At 42.9% G+C, this 21,909-nt stretch overlaps 1 protein-coding gene and 1 long non-coding RNA gene across 14 annotated transcripts; one reads left to right on the plus strand and one right to left on the minus strand.

The window, feature by feature from the left end:
- Positions 1–59: 59 nt before the first annotated feature.
- LOC109451334 (uncharacterized) lies at positions 60–13,864 on the minus strand. 5 transcript variants are annotated; one of them, XR_002137967.2, is made up of 4 exons: positions 13,263–13,864; positions 9,875–10,117; positions 9,088–9,353; positions 6,203–7,090 (listed from the first exon to the last, which is right to left on the minus strand). It is a non-coding gene; the product is annotated as an uncharacterized LOC109451334 (long non-coding RNA). The 5 variants fall into 5 exon arrangements; XR_002137968.2 differs by having other exon boundaries at positions 9,875–10,141; XR_012492140.1 differs by lacking the exon at positions 9,875–10,117.
- Positions 13,846–21,334, plus strand: TLCD3A (TLC domain containing 3A). Of its 9 annotated transcripts, none has more exons than XM_074319961.1 (5): positions 13,846–13,984; positions 14,431–14,514; positions 17,815–18,019; positions 19,121–19,274; positions 19,651–21,334. In XM_074319961.1, exons 1-5 carry the CDS (start codon positions 13,863–13,865, stop codon positions 19,890–19,892), a joined length of 807 nt encoding a protein of 268 aa, XP_074176062.1. In that variant the 5' UTR covers positions 13,846–13,862; the 3' UTR covers positions 19,893–21,334. The 9 variants fall into 9 exon arrangements, 8 of the variants coding, with proteins under 8 accessions (XP_074176062.1, XP_074176063.1, XP_074176066.1 ...); XM_074319962.1 differs by having other exon boundaries at positions 19,121–19,216; XR_012492138.1 differs by lacking the exon at positions 17,815–18,019 and having other exon boundaries at positions 19,651–19,788.
- Positions 21,335–21,909: the final 575 nt, after the last annotated feature.

The following is a 21,909-nucleotide window of genomic DNA, read 5'->3' on the forward strand; positions in this document are numbered from 1 at the left end:
AGCAATTCCACTTCTGGGTATTGATCTGAAGAAATCCAAAACACTCATTCGAAAAGATATATGCACCCCTATGTTTATTGCAGCACTATTTACAATAGCCAAGATATGGAAGCAACCTAAGTGCCCATCAATAGACGATTTGGTAAAGAAACTATGGTACATGTATAAAACGGAGTATTACTCTGCCATAAAAAAGAATGAAATCTTACCACTTGTGACAACATGGATGGACCTAGAGTGTATTATGTTAAGTGAAATAAGTCAAACAGAGAAAGAAAAATACCATATGATCTCACTTATATGTGGAATCTAAAGAACAAAATAAACAAAATAAAAACAGACTCATAGATACAGAAAACAAACTGATTGTTGACAGAGGGGAGCTGGGTGAAAAAGGTGAAGGAATTAAGAAATACAAATTGGTAGTTACAAAATAGTCATGGGGATGTAAAGTACAGCATACGGAATATAGTCAATAATATTGTAATAACTATGTACAGTACCAAATGGGTACCAGACTAATTGGGGGACCACTGCATAAATTATATAAATGTCTAACCACTATGCTGTATAACTGAAACTAACATAAAATAATATTGAATGTCAACTGTAAGTGAAAAAATAAAAAATAGACCAAGTGCCTGTCTCCATAGAACTATTTCCGTGTATGAAAAGGCTATTCATGCAAATAAACACAACTGTGATAGTCCTCATGAAAGACAAGTAAAGCATATGCTGAGAGACTAGTAGGGACAGTGTTCTGATTGGATTTGGGTGTCAGGAAAGGCTTCTCTGAGGAAGTGATTTTTAAGCTGAAGTAAAGGGTGGGGGGTGGGAATAAGGAATGACAGATGAAAGGAATGGTGTGTCCAAAAGCCACGAAGGTGGAAGAAACTGGCCAGGGTAATGGGACTTTGAAAGCCAAGGGAGGAGGCTGGAGAAATAAGCAGTGCCAGGTGGTGGAGGCTCTCCAAGGTCACGTGAAAGAATGAAAAGCCTTTGAAGGATTGTAAGCAGAGGTGTGACATAACCAGGTTTACTGTGCCTGTCATCAGCCCTAGTCCTCTCATTTTTGGTTTTTCTACTTCTGAGAAGCCCACTTTGTTGTGGAGAGTCACGAAACCAGGGTGACTGTCTCCAGTACAGATTCATGCTGTCCAATTGCCACTGATTGTCCTTTCATACACCCACCATCAACTCTCAGTGGCATTTCCGGTGACCCCAAACCTTTTCCTCCTCAGAAACTCCCAACTCCATCATTTCCCTTCTCCCCTTTTGCAGAGACGATACTAATAATGAGTATACGTTACACAGTACAAAAAGTGTAGGAAGATAAAAGGGCAGAGGTAAATGTGGACACTATGTTTAAAAACACTGCATTAAGATAAATAATAACAGGCTAGCCTGATTTGTTTATGATAAGCAGAAGAGGGAAATACTTTTAATGGAAGGAGGAAGACTGGAAAGACAGATTATACACTTTGAAGATACATATAATGGAAATTTACAGATATGAGAAATTCTGGTATGAAAATATTTGGAGCATGGGATATTCTCACAAATGAGCCAGGCTTTTTATTTTTAAACAATTTCCTGTTATGCTGTGGGATAGGGTACAGCTGATGTTCAAGTATCACAGAAAATATACTTTCTACTTTGAAATTTCACCAAATGAGGCATAAACTCAATCTCTAACATCTAAAAACCCCCACAAACCTTGGAGACCCTATCCTGAATAAGCAATGGGAAAAGGATGGATTGGAAAAGAAGTACTACAGCAGGCTATAGGGGAATTGTGGGGGTGCGTTGCTGAGGTCAGCATCAGAGTAAAATGGGAAAAACCCAAGCACCTCCACATGAGGAATTTTCATAACATTTGTCATTGTGAAAAAAAACATAAGTATACAGGATGGAAGTAATGAGTAGTTTTAAAACAGCCTTTGTTAATGAAATCCAGTGAGATCTGTAAATTTCATGTGGCCTCCATCCATTTGGTGTTTCCTTCTAGGTTAAAAGGGATCTCCAATATCCTGTTACATTTGCTACTGATTTCATTGTGGGTTTTTTTGTTGTTTTTGTTTAAAGTTTATTGGGGTGACAATGGTTAGTAAAGTTACGAAGTGGTTTCATTGTTTCTGAAGCAGTTGTACTATACATTGTGCAAAGTATGTTATAAGATCAAGACGTCTCTATTCCATTTAAGCTTCCCTCCCTGTAATGACCTTCTCCTAAACAGCTGGGCTTTTGGTGAAACTTCTTGTAAAAAATTGCAGATATCCCAATTACTTGACCCTTACTCACTAAATGCCAGTAGCATAGCCCCTTCTCCCAACATTGTGAGAACCAAAAATACCCTCAACAAAGTTCCACATGGCCCCTTGGACTCCTAAGCACAACCACACTTAGAGTTCTGGTTGCTCGTAGAGCTTATATTTGATGTTGAGAACAGTAACTAACATTTCTTAGCCCTTAATATATGCCAGGGACCACGCTAAGCATGCACTGTCCCTTTTAACATGTATGGCAATTCTGAGATTGGTCGTTATCCTCATCCCCATTTAACAGATGAGAAAATGGAGATGTAGTTCAAAACAAAACAAAAAACTTGCCCGAGGTCCCATAGCTAACTTCCTGCCATTCATTCACTCATTCAATAAATTCAGTAAATTTATGTTCCATGCTCCTGCTGGTCCTGCTGGTGACAGGCACTAGGCTGAGGGCTGGGAATTTAGCAATCAACAAAACCGAGCAAGTGCCACACACACACACACAAAAAACCCAAACAATACAATTAAAAACTGGGCAGAGGACCTGAATAGACATTTCTCCAAAGAGGACATACTGATGGCCCATAGACATATGAAAAGATGCTCAACATTGCTAATCTTCAGAGAAAGCTCCCATTAGATCTTGCTGTCACTACCGGTGGCGAAAGCTCTCAGGCCACCGTGTAGTGGAAGAATATAGTTTAATTTCCACATGAAATCGTGTTCAACATGTTTTCTTGGTGCTCCTTCATAGACTGTTTATAGCATGTGTCTTTTTATGACGACAGATCCTTTTGCTTCATTCCTGATTTTTCTGAATATCCTGGACCCCAGCATTTGTCCCTGAGTGACATCATTCTGAATGTTTCCATATCCTGGACAGTCAGTTTTGCTTTGACTGGTACTCTGGTTCTCTGTGCATGTCCCGTCTTGCTAAACAGATCGTAATCTCCAGCCAGCTTCAGTAGCTCCCCTGTTCCCACGGTCGTCGCTCATGCATTCAGTCCTGCGTATGTGCTGGCTCCAGATGCTTTCTAAATTAGACCCCTTCCCCACTGGCAGCACTAGGTTATAGTCAGTAATTCCTTCACTTACTCAACAAAGTGATCATTATACAGGGCAGAAGAACAACTCCTTTTGAACATGTCTTACACACTGCAACACATACAAAAACACTCTATAAACTTGACATTACCTGGCCAGTACAATCATTACAATGTAGCTCCCATTAATTCATTGTAACTAACACCCTCAGTGCTTCCCACCACCACTCCCACCTCCAGTCCTGTTTTCTTGTTTCTTTGACCCCACTTCTTCCTGCTGAGGTCTGTTGCATTCCCTGAGCTGGATTTTCAGCTGCTCCTCTTCTTCCGGTCAAGCCAGTAGTTCTTAATCTTTTTTGAGTCTGGATCCCTTGGAGGAAATGAAGAAAAATGCACATTTTGCATGCAAATTTAAGGCGGGGTGAGGGGGGATTCCACTGAGTATTTCTTAAACGTTTTTAAAGCCCACGCCTCCTTCTGCTAAACATAAAAATCTGGGGAACAAGCCCTCCCACACTCAATATTCTGGTAAGAGGTGTGATCTGCATCCCTCCAATCTTACAATCACTGATACACAGCTGATAGCCATCTTCCACCAGCCAAGAAATTTTTGCTGAGCAAAACTTTTTTGGGTCCACATCAGAAAACTAGTAAAAAGTTTTATTTCCGAAATATAACATTGTTCAGATTCTGACTGCGTCCTCCACTCAATCCCCCAGGGAGACTCGTTGCTTTGAGAGCCCACCGTCACAGCCACCATTAGGCTCCACATTTTTTTAAAAAGAGTTTATTGGGGAAGGGGAACAGGACTTTATTGGGGAACAGTGTGTACTTCCAGGCCTTTTTTTTCCAAGTCAAGTTGTTGTCCTTTCAATCTTCGTTGTGGAAGGTGCCGTTCAGCTTCAAGTTGTTGTCCTTTCAGTCTTAGTTGTGGAGGGCGCAGCTCAGCTCCAGGTCCACTTGCCGTTTCTAGTTGCAGGGGGCACAGCCCACTATCCCTTGTGTGAGTCGAACCGGTAACCTTGTGGTTGAGAGGATGCACTCCAACCAACTGAGCCATCCGGGAGCTCAGTGGCAGCTCAGCTCAAGGTGCCGTGTTCAATCTTAGTTGCAGGGGGCTAGGCTCCACATTTTTTATATCCACACTTAGGTTTCTCTCCTTAGTGTCGGGCACATATTGTCAGTTGCCTGTGAAAATTTTCACTCTGCGTATTCTCAATTTCTTTTTCTTTGCCCTCACTGTCCTTGCCTGGGCACATGTATCCATTGGGTTTAGAATGTAGCGTTCTATTGGCAAATGTAACCCACGATGCTAAATGATAGTGAATGGTTTTAGGGAGGAATACAACACAGTGCACTTGCGTAGTCCTACATGCACAGCTTAAATGTTTCCATATACTCGTATGTCATTTCTTACTCTTTCCTACAGTACCTGAGGCGGGTAGGACAGTAGGGTGAGGAGCCCAGGTCACACAGCTAAGTATTGACATGCTAGACTGACACCAAGTTCTGCTATGTTGCAGTCCAGCACTTTTGCTCTTCTGCCTCTCTACCTTGAGCTAGGTCCTGTTACAGCAGGGAAAACTCTTGGACAAATCAAAACCATTGCTTTCCAAGAGCTTATGGGACACTTTGACATTTAATAAAAAATGGTGATCCCAAAAGCATGTTACACGTATGTCATGTTTTAAGAAATACTACCTTCCATGTATTTTTCAAGGCAGCGTGCTTTTCTCCAGCAGATTTCAAAATACTCACATGCCTACCGAACAATGCTCCACAGAAAGTTAAGCAGGTTGAACAGTTAGAGCCTTTAGTACTTTCTAGGTGCTTGTTCTGATTTTCCTTTCATATATATATCTATCTATATATCTATATATATCTATATATATAGATATATAAAATGAACTGTTTTTATTGGAAAAACTCATGCAACACAGGGAAATGTAAGTTACTCTTAATTCACCTCACCCCATATACACACAGAACCAACACACGCTTCTATACACACTTCTCTCCCCAGAGGAAACACTGTTAGCAATTTGGTGTTTTTCTTTCCAAACCTTTCCTTGCATGATTCTATAATAGTATATGTACCATTCACACTTACAGCTTTTTTAAAATCCTAAATTGTATCTCACTATACTTATTATTCCACGACTTGTTCTTTTTCCTTTTAGTATGTTGTGGGGATCTTTCTCTGTACTTTGGTCTGTCTCTCCTTTTAATGTCTATCTAGTATTCCATAGTTTGACCATACCGTAAAATATTTTATGACTTTATTATTAGACATTTAGATTGATCATAATTTTTTGCTATTATAAACAATGCTTTATCCTTATGCATATTTATGCTTCTTCCAGTATTGAAAAGTGTCTATATCCTTGTATCTTTATGTATACTGATATCAGTCTTCTATATATTTACTTACACAGCTTTTATTGGCTTTTTGTATTTCTTCTGTGTATTTCCAGTTTATATCATCAGAATAATTCTTTTGGGTCATTCGTGTTTCTTCATAATTTGTAGGATCTCTTTGACTATTCTGGATATTATATTGCTCTGCTATATGCTACAAATATTTTCTAAATTGTTACCTGTCTTTTGTTAATAGTGCCTTTTGATGGACAGTTTGTCTGTTTGTTTTTTTTAATGTACACAAACCTGTCCATCCTTTTCTATATGACATCTGGGTTTTATGCTTTGTTTGGGAAAGCTTTCTCTAGCCTGTGAATTTTTTAAATATTTTTCAAAATTTTCTTCTAATACATTTACCATGTTGCTTTTCATGTTTCATCTTTGATATATCTGGAATTTATATCTATGTTTGGGGTGTAGCAGGATGTTGTATTACTTTCCTATGGCTGCCATAACAAATAACCACAGGGTGGGTGCCTTATGACAACAGAAATTTATTTTCTCACAGTTCTGGAGGTTGGAAATCTGAAATCAAGGTGACAAGCAGGGGTGATCCCCTTTTGGAGGCACTGAGGGAGAAACTCTTCCATACATCTCCCCTACCTCTGGCGGCTGCCAGCGGTCCTCAGCATTCCTTGGCCTGTAAATGCACCATTCCAGTCTCTCACTCTGTCTTCACGTTGTCTTCTCTGTACCCGTGTCCATCCTTTTCTGTCTCCTATGAGGATACTTTCATTGGATTTAGGGCCTCCCCTAAACCAGTATGGTCTCATCTCAGTCCTTACCGTAATTACATCTGCAAAGCCCTCATTTCCAAATAAGGTCACATTCTGAGGAATTGGGTGGACTTGAATGGAGGGGGGCACTAGTCAACTAATTTAATTTTTTCCAACAGAATGTTAATGGTTTGTGTGGCTTCCTTACCCAGTCCTTCCTTTCCTCGCAAGTACGATGTGATTGCCCCAAATTAGCTTCAGTCGGTCTGGTTCAGGACTCTGTTCTGTTCCCCTGACCAATTCATTTCTTCTACATTGTTTCAATTATAATAATTTGTAGGATGTTTTGATATACGGTACATTTCTCCCCTTCCCTCAGTGTTCTTCTTTCAAAGACTTCTTGGTCATCCTTTGACATGATCTCTAATTCACATACACTTTAGAAAGAGTTAATATTGAGTCCATTAAAAACATGTTGGGATTTTGATTAGGATTATATTGAATTTCTAGATCAATCGGGGGGAAATTGATATGTTTACAATATTGAATCTTTCCTTTAGGGCCGTGCTCTCCATTTAGGCTTTTATGTTTTTCAGTGAAGGTTTGTAGCTTTCTTCAAGTAGGTCTTGCATATTTCTTGTTGGATCTAAAACAAGGGATTTTACAAGTTAAAAACAAACACATTGTAAATTGTCCTTTTTTTCTCTTACACCTTCCAACTGATAATTTCTGATTATAGAAAAGTCATTTATTTTTGTATGTTGATCTTGTATCCAGCTACCTTACCTCAATTATTTTAGTTCATTTTATATGTTTTTACAAATTACCATATTGTTTGAAAATAGTGATAGTTATTTCTCTTCCTTTCCAATGTTAAAATCTTTGAAGGTTTATGTAAGTGCCGTTATATTGGCTAGGACCCCAACAGTGGAGCGTCAAACAGCAGCAGATTGAGTGAACGTGATACTTACAGTCTAGATTGAAGAAAACATATGAAGACAAACCAGTCAAGCCACAGATACTGCATGAGAACTTATAACACATAAAAGAAGCAACATGGCAGAATCTTGAGTAGCAAGTGCTCCCTGTCCTTCTTTATCTTACATTAATATTATTTAACACCTTCTAAATCTTTCTAAGATCTATGCTTGGCAGCTCCATCCTGTTAGCTGGCAACGTGGGCAGTGGCTCTGCCTGCAGGGAAAATGTATTTCAGCCTGGCTCCTAACTCCACATTCATTCAGTCTTTAGACTGACCACTAATAGTTTGTGAGGTCCGTCACAGATAAGTGGTGACACCCAACTGCCACATAAGCATGTGCCAGTATGCTTGAGGCTGAGGTTCCTGTTGTTATATATAATGAAGATTCCTTTCCAAATAAGACTTTAAAAAACATACACACACTTTTATTCATTTAAGTGTGTTTTTCCCGGACCCATCTGCTCCAAGTCAAGTAGTTGTTTTAATCTAGTTGTGGAGGGCGCAGCTCACAGTGGCCCATGTGGGGATTGAACAGGCAACCTTGTTAAGAGCACCGCGCTCTAACCAACTGAGCGAACCGGCCGCCCCCCAAAAAACACTTTTAAGACCTTGTAACTAATCAGCTTTCTCTGCATTGTTTTTAGTTTCTGGCCATTTAGATTTTCACCAACAATCTTGTTGAGAAGCAATGAACTCTTGGGGTTGAAATTGGGAGTGCATGGTAAAAGACACTACAGACTTAGCTTCACAAAGAATGGCTTTTCCTTCACTCCTTTAACATGTATCAAGCGCCTACATAATTGTAGTCTAGTAAATAGGTTAATAGAGCTCAGCCTGTAAAAAGTTTGAAAAACTAGATATTTATATAGGAGCTTGGATTTCTATAGATAGTATGATGCCCACTTTAAAGACCGAACCTGAGTGCAAATAAGGACTGGAATCTTACTATTTTTAAGGTTAAAGTTACCAGAACAAATGTACCCTTCCCCAGTTAAGAATTCTTTTCAAAACTGTTGATAACCCACTTTGAAAGATAATCTATAATAATTCAAATATCAAATTACTTGATATTAAAAATGAGATTTCTGAGAATTTAATAACACTGAAAATGCTATAAGTGAACTATTAATATTCAACATTAATTTAATTTAAAGCATAATATCAATCAAATACATAATAAATGCATATAAAGAGGACTGGGAAGAATTCTACCAAAATGCTAATATCTGAGAGTAATATCTCTCAGTGACGGCATCAGTTGTGATTATAAATTTCTAATGTGGGCATGTTTTACTTTTTAACATATTACTTTTATGATCAGAAAACTAAAAAAAATGTCATCTGAATTACATAAAGCAAAAAAAAATAAATAAACAAACACCAACCGTTTTATGAAACGACTTACGAGACATGAAGACACTGAAAATTATTGACCTGATAATTCAGGAAGGCAGCTGAATTTGTTCACAGCCATTTGCTGGTGCTAACTCATTTCAAAGGTAATTTCCTTGATGGTTCAATGTCCTTGAATATACTTTTAAAAGTGAGTTTACAACTCACACTACTTTTTAGTTCTGTGCAACTTTTGGCAAACAAGCAAAATTTTGCATCGAAAGTGCTTTAAAAACTATAAATAATACACAAAGACAAGAATTACATACTCAGTTCTTTGTGTGAATTAGGGTTTTTTATTGACAGGGAGCGTTATCATTGTGTACAAGAGCAGACTTCCCTGTGGTGTGCAGCTGTGCCCACTGTTTGTAGAAGCCACGTGCTGGGGTGTGACTGTGCTTCTCACAGTTTGCGGACAGTCCAGGATGAAACTGAGGAAGCTGCAGTCTGGAAGCTAAAACCAGGCCCAGGGCATCTTCAATCCCTTGGATGTTTATTGCGAAGTTGAACAGCGAATAACTGTGCTGCAGAGACACTAAGAGAAAGACAAACAGTCCCTTGTCTGTGTCCAGCACATAGTATACATGTATTTTTGAAAATATCTCATCTTCACAGTAAGGTAGGTAGAGGCACCCCCCCACACACACACCCATTTGACAGAGAGGTTAAGTAGTTTTCCCCATGTCACACAGCTTATGTGTAGCAAAGTCAGGACTAGAACTCTGGTCCTCTAATGCTGACCCCAGTGCGGGACGCCATGGCTGCCTCCTGGACCAACAGCAGGCCCTACGTGCCCATCAGAGGCATGCAGTCTAGAGGGGAAACGCATATGCAGATATCAGTGCCAGGCCAGATGGGGAAGGTGTTTTATGGAGTGTGAAGTGCAGGAGAACAAAAGAGGAAGGCCATTAATTTCCTCCTGGCCACATTCTCAGTTGTAAGAACAAATTGCCTCCTTCTTTGTGCCATGTTTCTCGCAATATGGCTTTTGTGGATGCTCGCCTAAAGAATGATCCATACAAGCCTGTCACTTTCTATTTGTATGACTCATTTTACCTTTATGTCTTAAATTCCGTTTCCTCTTGCTCACTTGTTGTGAATTCCAGTCTCTAGATCTGTATCTCTATGTCCATTTTCCTGTGTCCACAGGTGTATCTTGGCCTTTTCTCTCATAACTGTATCTATTTGTCTTTTCCAATGGATCTTCTTCTTGTGCTATGTCTTTATCTCCATGTCTCTTCCCATCACTTCATTTCTCCTGTTGTCCTCCTTCCTGCTCTGGCTCTGCTTCAAAGGTCCCTAACGCAGAAATGAAGTGCAGATCTAAACAAAATAATGTTTATTTCATAACAGTTATTTTTTTCTCTATGATTTTTTAAGTAGATGAGTGGACGGAGACCTCCAAGTTCTCTTTCAGTTCTAGAGCTCAATATGACAATGTTTCATGTGTGGATCTCAATCGTTTTTCCAACTAAATCATTTTTCCTAAAAAATGTAGATGCATATTTCTGGATAAAAAGAAAGTGCCCTTGATCGATCAAAGATAGCTGCCCACACATCACATATCACGACATTCGTTGAGTATTTTAAAAGTCAACATGGTATTTTTAATTTAAGGCTGGAAAACCGGGGAGAAGACATAGGGGAGAGTCCTGCATCTTATACCCTAGTGGTTTCCAGATTGAGGCCTCAAGTAAGGAGAGAGATGGGGACCAAAAAACAGGGTCATATACCTCAGAGGCAGAAGAAACCACTGAGAAATCCCATCACAGCCCTTCAAAACTGGGAGCTTTATAAATTCTCGTTCAAGGGGTGAGACTCTGATTTGGTAAATGAGTCTTATCTTAATATCTGGTCATGAAAACTTTACTCTTGAAACCCACACAAGAAGTGTAATTTAAAACTCCTTAAATCCCAACCCTACAGCAGGAAGTTTTGGAAATCACCCTGGAACATGAATCAGGAGCCCCTGGTTTTAACTTGAGACTGGCCAGTTCATAGGGTGGCAAGTCAGTTTATCATCCTACAGTTAAATTTCTTCATCTATAAAATGAAAATAATATTTTCACCTACCTCACGGGATTACTTTGAGAACCCATTGAAACAATATATGTGAAAATGCTTTGAAAGATTATAAAGTTATGTGTATATAAAATGGTGTTAATAACAGCAGCATCAGAGCTCATAAAATCCACCCCACACATTTATATTTGTGAGTAAACAATTAGGAACAGTAGTTATTAATCAGAAACTACATTGTGAAAAAGAATTACTCTCTTCCTGCTTCTCAAGTTTGAAGGTGGTATAGTCATTAAGCACCCGGACCTTGAAGGCAGAAAGTACTGAGTTCAAACCCCAACTCTGCCATCAGCAACATGACTTTGGGCAATATATTAATTGCTCTGAGTCTTATTTTGCACACAGACACACACGCACACACGGTGGGGATAACAGATTTTCTGTCAGGACCCAATGAGATATTGCATGCAAAATGTTTGATCTAGAGCCTGGCACATAGTAAGTACTCAATAAACATTAGCTTAAAAAGTATCAAACATTCCTTGAGCACTTGCAATGTGCCAGGCCTAACTCGGGAAACAAAATGAAAAGACATGGTCCCATTTCAAAGAGCTAACAGTTTGGTGGGGAAACGTACATACAAATAAAAAACATGCTCACTACTCAAATGCAAAGGTAGGTTTGACAATGAACTTATAAATCTGCTTGGAGAGACGGGTAAATGGAAACCTTCTTGGAGGAGGAAGCATTTGACTCAAGACTTTTGAAGGATGAGTAGAAGTTTGTGTTTACAAGGCTAGGTGCTTTTTATTTGGCTTTATCATTTGCCCACAGGGGTTTGGTCCCTTGAAAAGTCAAGGTTCATGTTTATGCTTGTTGCCTTTCTGGTGATTCAACCTAAACATTCTGGTGACTTCATGAGCATGGCGTAGGAAACTGATTTTACTTGCCATTTTCTGTATGTGAAACATCTGTTGTTTTGTTTTCATTTCATAGACTCCTTAAGAGCTGTAAAAACAACTTCTTGTGCAGGGTATAGATGGGTTCCCGCCACGTAAAAGTGTTCGCTGCCTTGGTTCTCCTTGCTGAATCCATTAAGGAGAGAAGGCAGGGAGGACTTGTAACCACTTGTCTCTCTCTGGAAAATCTGGAGCTCAAGGGGACCGGGATAAATGCGTAGGGAATAAAAAGTGGAATGGACAAGGATTTGTTCTTCTGGAGAGAAGGGAAAGTTTATAGATAGCTGTCCATTGTCTACATGCAAATGTGAAAATACAGAAAGCTTTGTAGTGGCCAGATATCTTGCTACCAAACTGAAGTGCCTTTCTCGTCTCACCAAGTATGTTAGCAGTGAATTTGGGAGTTAGAGGTGTTGCCCAAAGTGGAAGAAATTTCAGACTTTTCTTTAGGTTTTCTGCTTCCTAAATATTGGCTAACTCCTTCATCTTAACAACATATAGAAGATGTTAAAAGCTATGTTTACATTTGCTTCTACACCAGTAACTGCCATGGTAGAAAAATTTAATTGGCATCTAACAGAAATCATGTTACTTTATAAAAGTCATGTAATCGTAAGAATTTAGACCTGGACGAGCCTTGACGAGCTTGTAATTCTGCCTCTTCATTTCACAAATGAGGAAACAGTGGCCCAGAGAGGCTGGGCTGGGCTGTTCCAAACGGAATCTTCCTAAGGGCCTTTTGTCAGCACTTTGCATGATGGTGATTTGAAGAGACCCAGATAGTACTTTTCAAGTACAACAGGTATAAATGAATTGTATTTCTCCCCACATTTGTTAGCTGAGAAAGATACAGACCAAAGCAAAGTAAAACTTTGGTAAGTCCCAGGAAGGAGACAAGCCAGTAATATTGAAGTTACTGTATTGGCCCATATGATTGGTGCTGAGTGAAAATGAATTGATTTCAGCCCACTGCAATTTTTGGCACCTGGCCTGGAACTTTTAAATAAGAACCGTCGTCAACAACAACAACAACAAAACAGTCACCAAGACTAGGTAGCACCTTGACCCAAATCCAAGAGGCAGTACCCCAGTACCCCAGAAAGTCCGCAGACATGACATTCCACCTTGATGTATCTAGACTGAGAGAGCAACTGTTGGATTCTGTAGTAGGATTTAATGTTTTTCAGAGCAATCCCCTTAGGAGAAATTGCAGCAGTTGGCAGGACTTAGAAAAGCCATCTTTGGCCTGCAGAAAGACCATTTCCTTCAGACTCCTATTTGGAAGCAAGAGTGATGGTAGATAAGCCAGGCCACAGATAAGCAGATAACCACAAGCTCACCAGCCCTTTCCTTCACTGCCCCCCAAAAGCGATGCCCACTGCACCATTCGCACCAGGCAATGTACCAGCCTGGAGGGTTCCCCCCACCCTAATGGTAGGGAGTCTCGACTGAGTGCATTTTCCTACCTGGCTTTTTCAAGGGGCCCTCCCCACACCGCGTCTCTCCTCCCGGGGCTGGGGAGGAGAGGAGGGCTGTGGCAGGTGCGGGGCTTTTCATCTGTCAGGCTGGTCCCGGAGGGAGGGGGAGGCGTCCGCCGTGACGGAACAGAAGCCCCGAGAGCCTCGGCCCTTCCCACCACGGCCTCGGTCCGGGCGGCGGTTCGGGAGGCGGCGGCGGTCACTGGCTCGCCGCTTGTCCCGGGCGCAGAGTCGGCGCACTCGGAACCCACTGGGCCCGGGTAGCAGCTCGCCCCCGCGGACAGCCCACTGGCGGACCGGGATACCCCGGGAAACCTCAGGGCCCAGGGGCGGTGGCGGCGAGACCCCGCCCCGGCCGGACGGCCAGCGCCTATCGCTGCAGCCGGCCTGGTCACGCGGAGGAGAGTGGCGCTGCGGGCGCAAGGCCAGCGCCCGACGGCTGCCAGAGTCGCGGCGGGCCGGGCCGGGCGGGGGTGGAGGGTGGAGGGTAGAAATAGGGGCGGGCGGGCCGCGCCAGTCTCCGAGCCGCGCGGAGCCGACCTGAGCCACGCCGAGGGCGCCCAGCGAGGCGCCGAGCCCTGAGCACCCATGCTGCTGACGCTGGCCTGGGGCTCACTCTTCTTCCCGGGGCTCTTCGTGCTCTCCACCTGGTGGCTGCGCCGCGCGCGGCCCGAATGGACCTACCACGACTGCGTGATGATCAGCACCAGGTACGCGGCGAGGCCGGCGGCGCCCGCCCCACCCGGCGCGGGCTGCTCGGCGCCCGGACCCGGCGGCGCCCGCCCCGGCTCGGGGTGAGGGCGGAAAGGGGGGGCGACAGGAAGCGAGGGGGCTGCCTCCCTGGTTCTTTGCCCCTCTCCGCGGCGTTGGCCCGGGCTCTGCGAACTCCCTGTGCGTCCCGTCCTGGAGGGAGAGGGGAGCAGGGCGGAGGGCTGCCCACGCTGATAGGGATGGGGAGGGAAGCCTGCTACCCACGTCGGCCGGCCGCCCTGGGGGTCGGGAGCGTGGCGGCGGCCCTACCCATTTCCTCTCGGCGCGGGCAGGGGAAAAGCCAGGTTGAAGAGTTTTGGCTTTATGCTGTCGACGGGACTGGATTGAGCGCGCACCTCCCCACGCCCCTCCCTTTTTTTTTTTTTTCTTTTTTGCCGCACATTAGGGTGGTTTCTTCAGCGCAGGCTGTGTTGGCCACCGGGTCAGGGATCGTCATCATCCGCGCCTGTAAAAACGTGGTCTTCGACAGGTAACATCCAATGCCAGGTGAAAGCAGCACACACGTCAGCGCTGAACTTTTTCGAAGTTTGCACATTTCAGTCACTCCCAGGCACTAGTTCTTTCTCAGCACATGCTGTTGGAAAACTTGGGCACCATAAAGTAGTTCCCACCTCCTCTCCTTACCTTTTTCAGCATGGCCACCTTAGGACAAAGTAAGCTGAAGAAATGCTAGAGAAGGACAAGTCTAAGCCTGATTTCAGGTGACATGTGAGAGAACAGCGTGGTCCACTGATCCAAGTTCTTTAGGAGAGATACATCTGAAAACTATTCAGAAGTGAGAGAGTGGCTTTTGGTTCTTTTAAGTGATGTCACTGGGGTCCTGCTTTGGAGCGTTCATCGGCCAACACATGTGCAGTGTGGTGAGTGAAGCCCTTCTGTGGAGAGGAACGAATCCCACCCCGGGCCTTACAAATGCTGCTCTTGTTTTTCCTCTGGATTTGCTAAAGGCGGTGAAGAGGTTTCTGGGGCTTTCAGAAAACTGACTTGTATGTGTGTTAAGAGCTCAGTCCAAAGGCGGCAGACAGGTCAGGAAACCTGCATCTAGTGAAACAAATCTTAAAGACCAGGTAGTCTTCTCTTTGTAGTATTTAGACCTGGGCAGTGATGGTGTTTTGTTTTTGAAGCCTTTTCTTTTTTTTTTTTTTTTCCACCTGTCTTCTGAGAACGACTCTCACTTTCTCCCAGTTAAGTTCCAGGGTGCTAGTCAAATATACAGGGAGAGCCAGGTCCTGACCCTTTTGTCATGTTGATTCTGCCAAGTGTCCCTCTTTCCACCTGTTGAGACTGGAATGGGAGGGGGCCTGAGTGGGGCATCTGGCTCACACTGAGTGCCTGGATCTTACTTGGGATTAAGCCTGCCATCATGATTTTTGTGCTTTTCTTTTTAACGCCTCTTTTTAGACAGAACCAGTTCTTGGTGATGAATTGTAGATGCTGCCAGAAGGCAGGTCAAAGGACTTGGATCACGTGCATCAAAGGCTAATAGCATTTGGTCGGGTTCAGCTTTCATATTAATTGAGCATTTTGTGATCACGAGGTGAACCCCCTCGCGGCTCCGAACAAGTTTGTCAGATTGACCTTGAAACCAGCCTCTGGTGCGAAGATTGAGAGCAATGATGCCTCCACAGCTGTATCTTGGGCTGACAGGAGCGCACGCAGCAAGGTGACCACTACACATTTCAGAAAAAGACATTTACACACTATTAGCTTTCAGTTCTATAGCACCACTATTGTGTGTTTTCTCTTCAGAAGCGGTGTGTTTTAGTCGCTTGAGCATGGTAGCAAACTTGCGTTTGGTTTTCAAGTCCTTCCTTTGTGTATCTTTATGCCTTAGATTCTCTGCTTGCAAAATGGAGACACATTTCTGTGCCCTCCACCTGTACATGGATGCACAGGGATGCTCTCTCAGCACCTAGATCGTCTAAAAAAAAAAAAAAAGGCCTTTTAGGATTCATGTACTATACACCCAAATATTGTTCTACTCTATGCCTTTTCATTTAGACTATCGTGTAGACTATCTATAGATAGGAGGGGGTATCTATACATCCCCCAAATTATATGCAGAATGTTGGTGTAGGGCAAGGATTTCATAATTCTTAAAGAGGTCCACATCCCTAGAAGGGCTGAGTCACAGCTCTAGGCAATTGTCTCAATTTAAGCACTTGTATTTGGATAGTACTTTTTACATTTAAAAGGGCTTCCACACTTTGTTTTTTAATCTTCATAATAACTGTCAAGGAAGTAAGACGATTATTATCATTCATATATATATATATATATATATATATATGCTGTTTCAGACTAGTGGTAGTTAAGATTATAATCCAAATCTCTTGCTAATAAATCTTCAGAGAATTCTACCAAACAGCCACAATTTCAGATCTTACTGAATTAGTACTGTGTGCAAAATATTAAGACCTTACTTAGGCTCTACTCAAGGGATGAGGCCAGTTATATTCTAGCTCAGCTTTTCGTAGCTCTTCATAGTTATTTGACTTGGAATTGCTTCAAGAAAGCAATGGAGACCATAGATGGGCAGTAGAATAAATATTGTATCTTTTTGCCTAAATGGAACTTGTCTAATTAATTCACTGGCATGTATGTTATACTTCCCATTCCTTACTTGTTTGCCTATTTCATTGTTTATTCATTCTTGAAGTTATGCTGTGGTAAGTGTGGAATCACTCAGGAACAGAAACTTGAATGGCACCCTCTGTAGTGTATATTCCCAATGTTGCGGTTCACAGACTGGCTTCCTAGGAACTCACCAGAGACAAAGTTACGAATACAGATTTGAGGGCTGTAGGCAGGGTCGGGGTGGAGCCCTTAACAAGCATTGCAGGTGATTAATGTTCCCTAGTTTGAGAACCTTAAAACTAAATTGTTTCTTCTCCTAACACATGGGTGCTCAATAAAACTTGGCTGATTTAGTGAATCTAATCCTTCCCAGCATAGTATATGATTTCAATTTAGGTGTTTGCTTTTTTCTTTTTCCCACATTAATTTTCTGTAGAATTATGATTTATCATTTGGGAACAAAATTGTAGAAATTACAGAGACTTTCCTTCTAATCTGCTCTCAGACAGTAATAAACTATCATTTCGATTCAGCAAATATTGATTCAACTCTTTCAGGCAAGAAATCGGAATACTCTTTTGTCCCAGCTTCTCTTCTGGTATCTGGCTGCTGCTAAGGTAGCCCTTGAGCTCTGGGCTCATTTCCAGACATATTTTTCTTAATGAGTGGAACTGGGATTCACCATAGAACTGTAAAGAAAAAGGCCAGGGTTACTTGCCAGAAACTCCCCAGAGTGGGGTTACAAGCAGATACAAGAGGAAACTCCCAGCTCTTAAGCAATGAGTGGAGTTAAACTGGAAATATTGGATTGGGATTCGGGACACCTTCCAAACCAGTTTCTTGGTGGGGCTGTTGAATCACCGGTAGATATCTATATCAAAGTCAGCTTATGTCACGAAACGCCAGAAAATCCATTATAAGCGAGTAGCTAAATCAGTCAAATAGGGACAGCCAGTCACTTAAAACACATGCTGCTGAGTGCATTCCTGCTTTCTGCCTTTTGACACTCGTGACTTTGCTCGGTGCTTTAGAAAGTTGTTCACTCTCCTTGTTCGTCAATTTCAGCATCTTGGAGTCAAAACAGCTGATTAATGCAAAGCTGAAGGGAATGTGTTTGAGAAGAGGCTGGCTTGGAGCCTTTGTCATCGATGCCCATAATTGCTTCATGGACCACTCATATGCTTTCTTTCAGACACTGGCTTGCTCGAGAATATGTCTGGTTTTTGATTCCGTACATGGTCTATGACACCTACGCCATGTACCTCTGTGAATGGTACCGAACCAGAGAACAGGACCGCAGACACACCCTCACCATTTTTCGAAACTTCCTAAGTAAAAACCGCCTCATGATCACACACCATGTGGTCATTCTGTTGGTCCTTGTGCCAGTTACGCAGGTATGGCTTCCCAGGACACAGCCACCAGCAGCCTTAGTCACTCGTTTCTCCTGTTGAACTGGCTGTCCTGACCATTACTTAGGAGTCAGGATTGCCCCCTTTTCCTTCTTTCCTACCGCACTGACTTTCCTTGTGCCAGATGCTTCCTCAGTTAAATCCCCCAGGAAAATTATGTAGAAAAATTAAATCTGAAATGTTTGTGATCCTCCTCGCCAGCTATCCCCCAGCCCTTTGTGATCCCCTAGCCTTTGCCAAAGGTTCTGTCTTTAATTCATATAAAAACAAAGTACAATACAAAACAAATTATTTTGAAAAAAATGAGCTTAGTCAAACAGTGCCAGAGAGTACTGTATGCGTTATTTTGATGTCACAAAAATACAGACTCTCAAAGTAAATAGTCTCTTAATTTCTCCCTAGATCCATTTTCCCCCATAAAAACCCTACCCAACAAGGAAGAGAGATGGGGATGCAGAAAGGAAACTAGTGATTTCTGAGTGCCTACCAGGTGACAGGTGCTTGATTTAAAAGATCATAGCTCCTAATAATTGGAAATGATTAAAAATACTAATTAGAAATTGTTCACCCTAAACCATAGATGAAGAGACGGGGGCTTTAAGAGTTTATGAATCTCACGCAGTGGCACTAGGTGACAAGAGCTGGTATTCTATGCTATGATGCTTCCTAGCAAAGATGAAAGGAACAGTAGAATGCATTACATTCTTTAAGTCTCCCTAACATCTAGCACAGGGCCTGGCACGTATTTTGTTGAACTGAATTGGCTAAGTGCCCTTGGCATGACTAAGTTAGATACCCAAAAGTAGGCTGCAGAGTTCCTTCTGGCTGACATTGAAATTCAAAGCTTAGTGTGTGATGCAACCAGCCGATCTGAAGTTGCTTCTGAACCCTAGATATTCGACCATCAAAGTGCCATTGCGCGGAAGCAGCAGAGTGTTAACTGGGTCTCCACTTGCCCACTTAGCATTTCCCTTTCCCTTCCTGGTCTCTCGTGGTTACCCTTTTCAACAGCCCTAGTTAGCTTTTCCCTTCAGTGGTTCCTTAACCTCCGTGTCTTATTCCCCCTTTTCCTCTTTTCCTCTGCAGAGGCTTAGGGGAGAGCTGGGGGACTTCTTTGTTGGCTGCATCTTCACGGCAGAACTGAGTACTCCATTTGTGTCACTGGGCAGAGTGCTGATTCAGGCATGTATGAATGAAATGGCAGAAATAGTGCAGAGGGCATGGACTCTGCTTTTCCTTGGTAGGTTGTGGGGTCTGGAGAAATCCCATAGTGCCAGGAAAAGGGGGATTGGAGACCCTTGAACAGACTTTAAAAGTCGGTCGGTCTTCTGAGCCAAAGGGGATGAAATTGTATGTTTGATTCACATTTGATACAGTTCTTTGTATATATTTTCCCTGGCCACAGATTTTCTCTCATCCACTGTTCCTGTGCTCCTGTCAGCTGGGTGGCTTAGGTCAAATGCGACATCACTACTGGAAAACTTACGAGGCTATATGCATATATAAATACGGCAGTGCTCAATCACCTCCAAGCGCGGCCTTGACTGCTGTGGGACTTGGGCTAGTCATTGCCCGAAGGTCCAACCTCTTGGTGACCCTTCCCTCTTCTTTTGCAGCTGAAGCGGCAGCACACCCTTCTCTACAAGGTGAACGGAATCCTCACGCTGACAACCTTCCTTTCCTGTCGGATCCTCCTCTTCCCCTTCATGTACTGGTCCTACGGCCACCACCAGAGACTAAGCCTGTTCCAAGTGCCGTTCAGGATCCCTTTACACTGCAACATGGCCAATGCCGTCCTCATCGCTCCCCAGATCTACTGGTTCTCTCTGCTGTGCAAGAAGGCAGCCCGGCTCTTTGACACTCCCCCAGCTGGAAAGGATGGATAATCGCTCCCAGGAGTCAGACAGTGAGGGCGCCTCCTCCACTCAGTATTCCATGGACCAAATAGTGCGTTGGGTGGCCTCAGCCTTTTGGGTATTGATAAGCAGATGGGTTTGAGTTTCTCTAAAGAATATTCCTATTACCTCCCTCTTTTAACCTTTGCAAAAGCACTTTTTTCTTAGTAACAACTATTGGATCCTGTCAGACCTCCATGGGCAGCAAGGTGGTTTCAAATGCAAACCCAAGGATCTTTCCTTGGGTCTTAAGGGCTCTGGGAGGAAGAAGCTTGGGCTGCAGAGCTCGGGGGACCAGGATATTAAGTGTCTGGGTGCTCACCTGGCCCTAATATTGGTGGCTACCCACCTTTCCAACCACTCAGGGCAGTATCCACACATACTGGGCCAGCAGAGGCAAGTGACGACATAGTTCTTAAAATAATTTCTGATGTTGGCCTGGGAAAATCGTGTGGGTAAGTAGTTTTCTATTGTTTACTAGATAACCCATTGGTTTTTTGCCTCACCCTTTCATCCAGGTGCCAACATTGAATTCTCCTGTCTACTGATTTCTAATCAGAAGTCTCATTGATGGTGGGGGGGAGGGGCAGGAGGCAGGGATGGGAACCTGACGCACTTGAGTAGTTAGGGAGGCCGATAGGTCAGCACCTTTGCAGGCTGACCTGGTAAGACCAGCGTCACACTTGTGAGCTTGTTCAAATACTATCCCCTTTCTAGGATGTTCCCTCAAGCCCAACTTTCCCCATATCCATATGCACAGGATGCTCTTATGAAGAACGATAGGGGTAAAGTAAAATGGTGGCTACCAAGCTATTTATTGGGTTACCCCACTCTTTGACACGGTCCTTTTCACATGAAGTGGAAATGGATTTGTATATTCCAAACCATGAGAAGTCTCATCTAGACTGCCTCCTAGTGAGCCAGAGCTTGTGGTCCGAAGTCTGTACCTATGTGAGTGTACCACCACTGAGCCACAGAAGGCTAGAGAGCAAGAGGGTAAGGCAGCCCTGGCCAAACTCTGTCCTGTGGACCGACTCCTTCCCTACCATTTGCAAATGGGATCCTGTGGTGCCAACACTAATCATTCCTTGTCAACTACGATGGGTCTTAGAAACTGTGCTACCATGAAGTTGTTTTTTAATTGGTAGTGGAAAACTAGATTTTTAAAAGTGCCTTTTAATTCACTGTTGTCCATGAACTTTTAAAGTACTGAATATGTAACAGCGTCTCAAATTTTGACTATTTGTCTTTAATGGGTGCCATTGAAAAAATGCAAAATGCTGTAATTTTTTTTACTGTTTTACCATCAGTATATATCTTTATAAATCACCCCTGTGGTGATTAAATTGCACTAATATTTCCCTACTCTCACTTGTGAAATACATTAATATCGACTTCCTGTTAAGACCCATTCCGTAACCTGATTTGACTGGCTGCTGAGTGCTAGTTTCTCGTGTATGTTCACATCCATGTAACTGGCAGAGGTGGGGTGTTGGGGGGAGCCTCTCAGCCACCAAGAGGGCCTACCCCATACTTTAACGTTTCTGTGACTCATGGTTCCCAGAATACACTGCAGGGTCCTAGTGTTCGAGCACAGTGGTCATGTAACTTTTGGCCCTTTCTTCTTTTCCTAAGTGAATCCCAGTTAGGAGGTGGGAGAGTGAAACCCAACTGCGGGCTACAGGGCCAGGCCACTTTAGGTTGGGGAGGGAACCAGAATAATGCCCCATTTTGAGTGAGGGCATGGATATGAAGGTGGTGATGGAGTATATCCTTTTCCACTTCCTTGCCTTCCAAATTAAGTACCTCACCAACCAGTTCTCATAGTTCTGTAATATGGCCTGGACACCTTAAATTCACATTTCTATGCTTCTGCAGACAGCATTCCCGGCTCCCATCCTTTAAAACCATGATCTACTTCAGGCAGAAGATAATTACACTCATCCTTTAAACACATCTCTGCTGTGTTTACCAGACCTA

The sequence above is a fragment of the Rhinolophus sinicus genome, linkage group LG15 (assembly GCF_036562045.2).
Source record: "Rhinolophus sinicus isolate RSC01 linkage group LG15, ASM3656204v1, whole genome shotgun sequence".
Classification (NCBI taxonomy): domain Eukaryota; kingdom Metazoa; phylum Chordata; class Mammalia; order Chiroptera; family Rhinolophidae; genus Rhinolophus; species Rhinolophus sinicus.

What these genes read in the sequence shown, in the direction of transcription:
- TLCD3A (XM_074319961.1), top strand. Translation starts at nt 13,863, where the DNA reads ATGCTGCTGACGCTGGCCTGGGGCTCACTCTTCTTCCCGGGGCTCTTC. An exon ending in AAAAACGTGGTCTTCGACAG is followed by an intron (nt 14,515 to 17,814) that starts GTAACATCCAAT and finishes GCTTTCTTTCAG; the next exon opens with ACACTGGCTTGCTCGAGAAT. An exon ending in TCCTTGTGCCAGTTACGCAG is followed by an intron (nt 18,020 to 19,120) that starts GTATGGCTTCCC and finishes TTTCCTCTGCAG; the next exon opens with AGGCTTAGGGGAGAGCTGGG.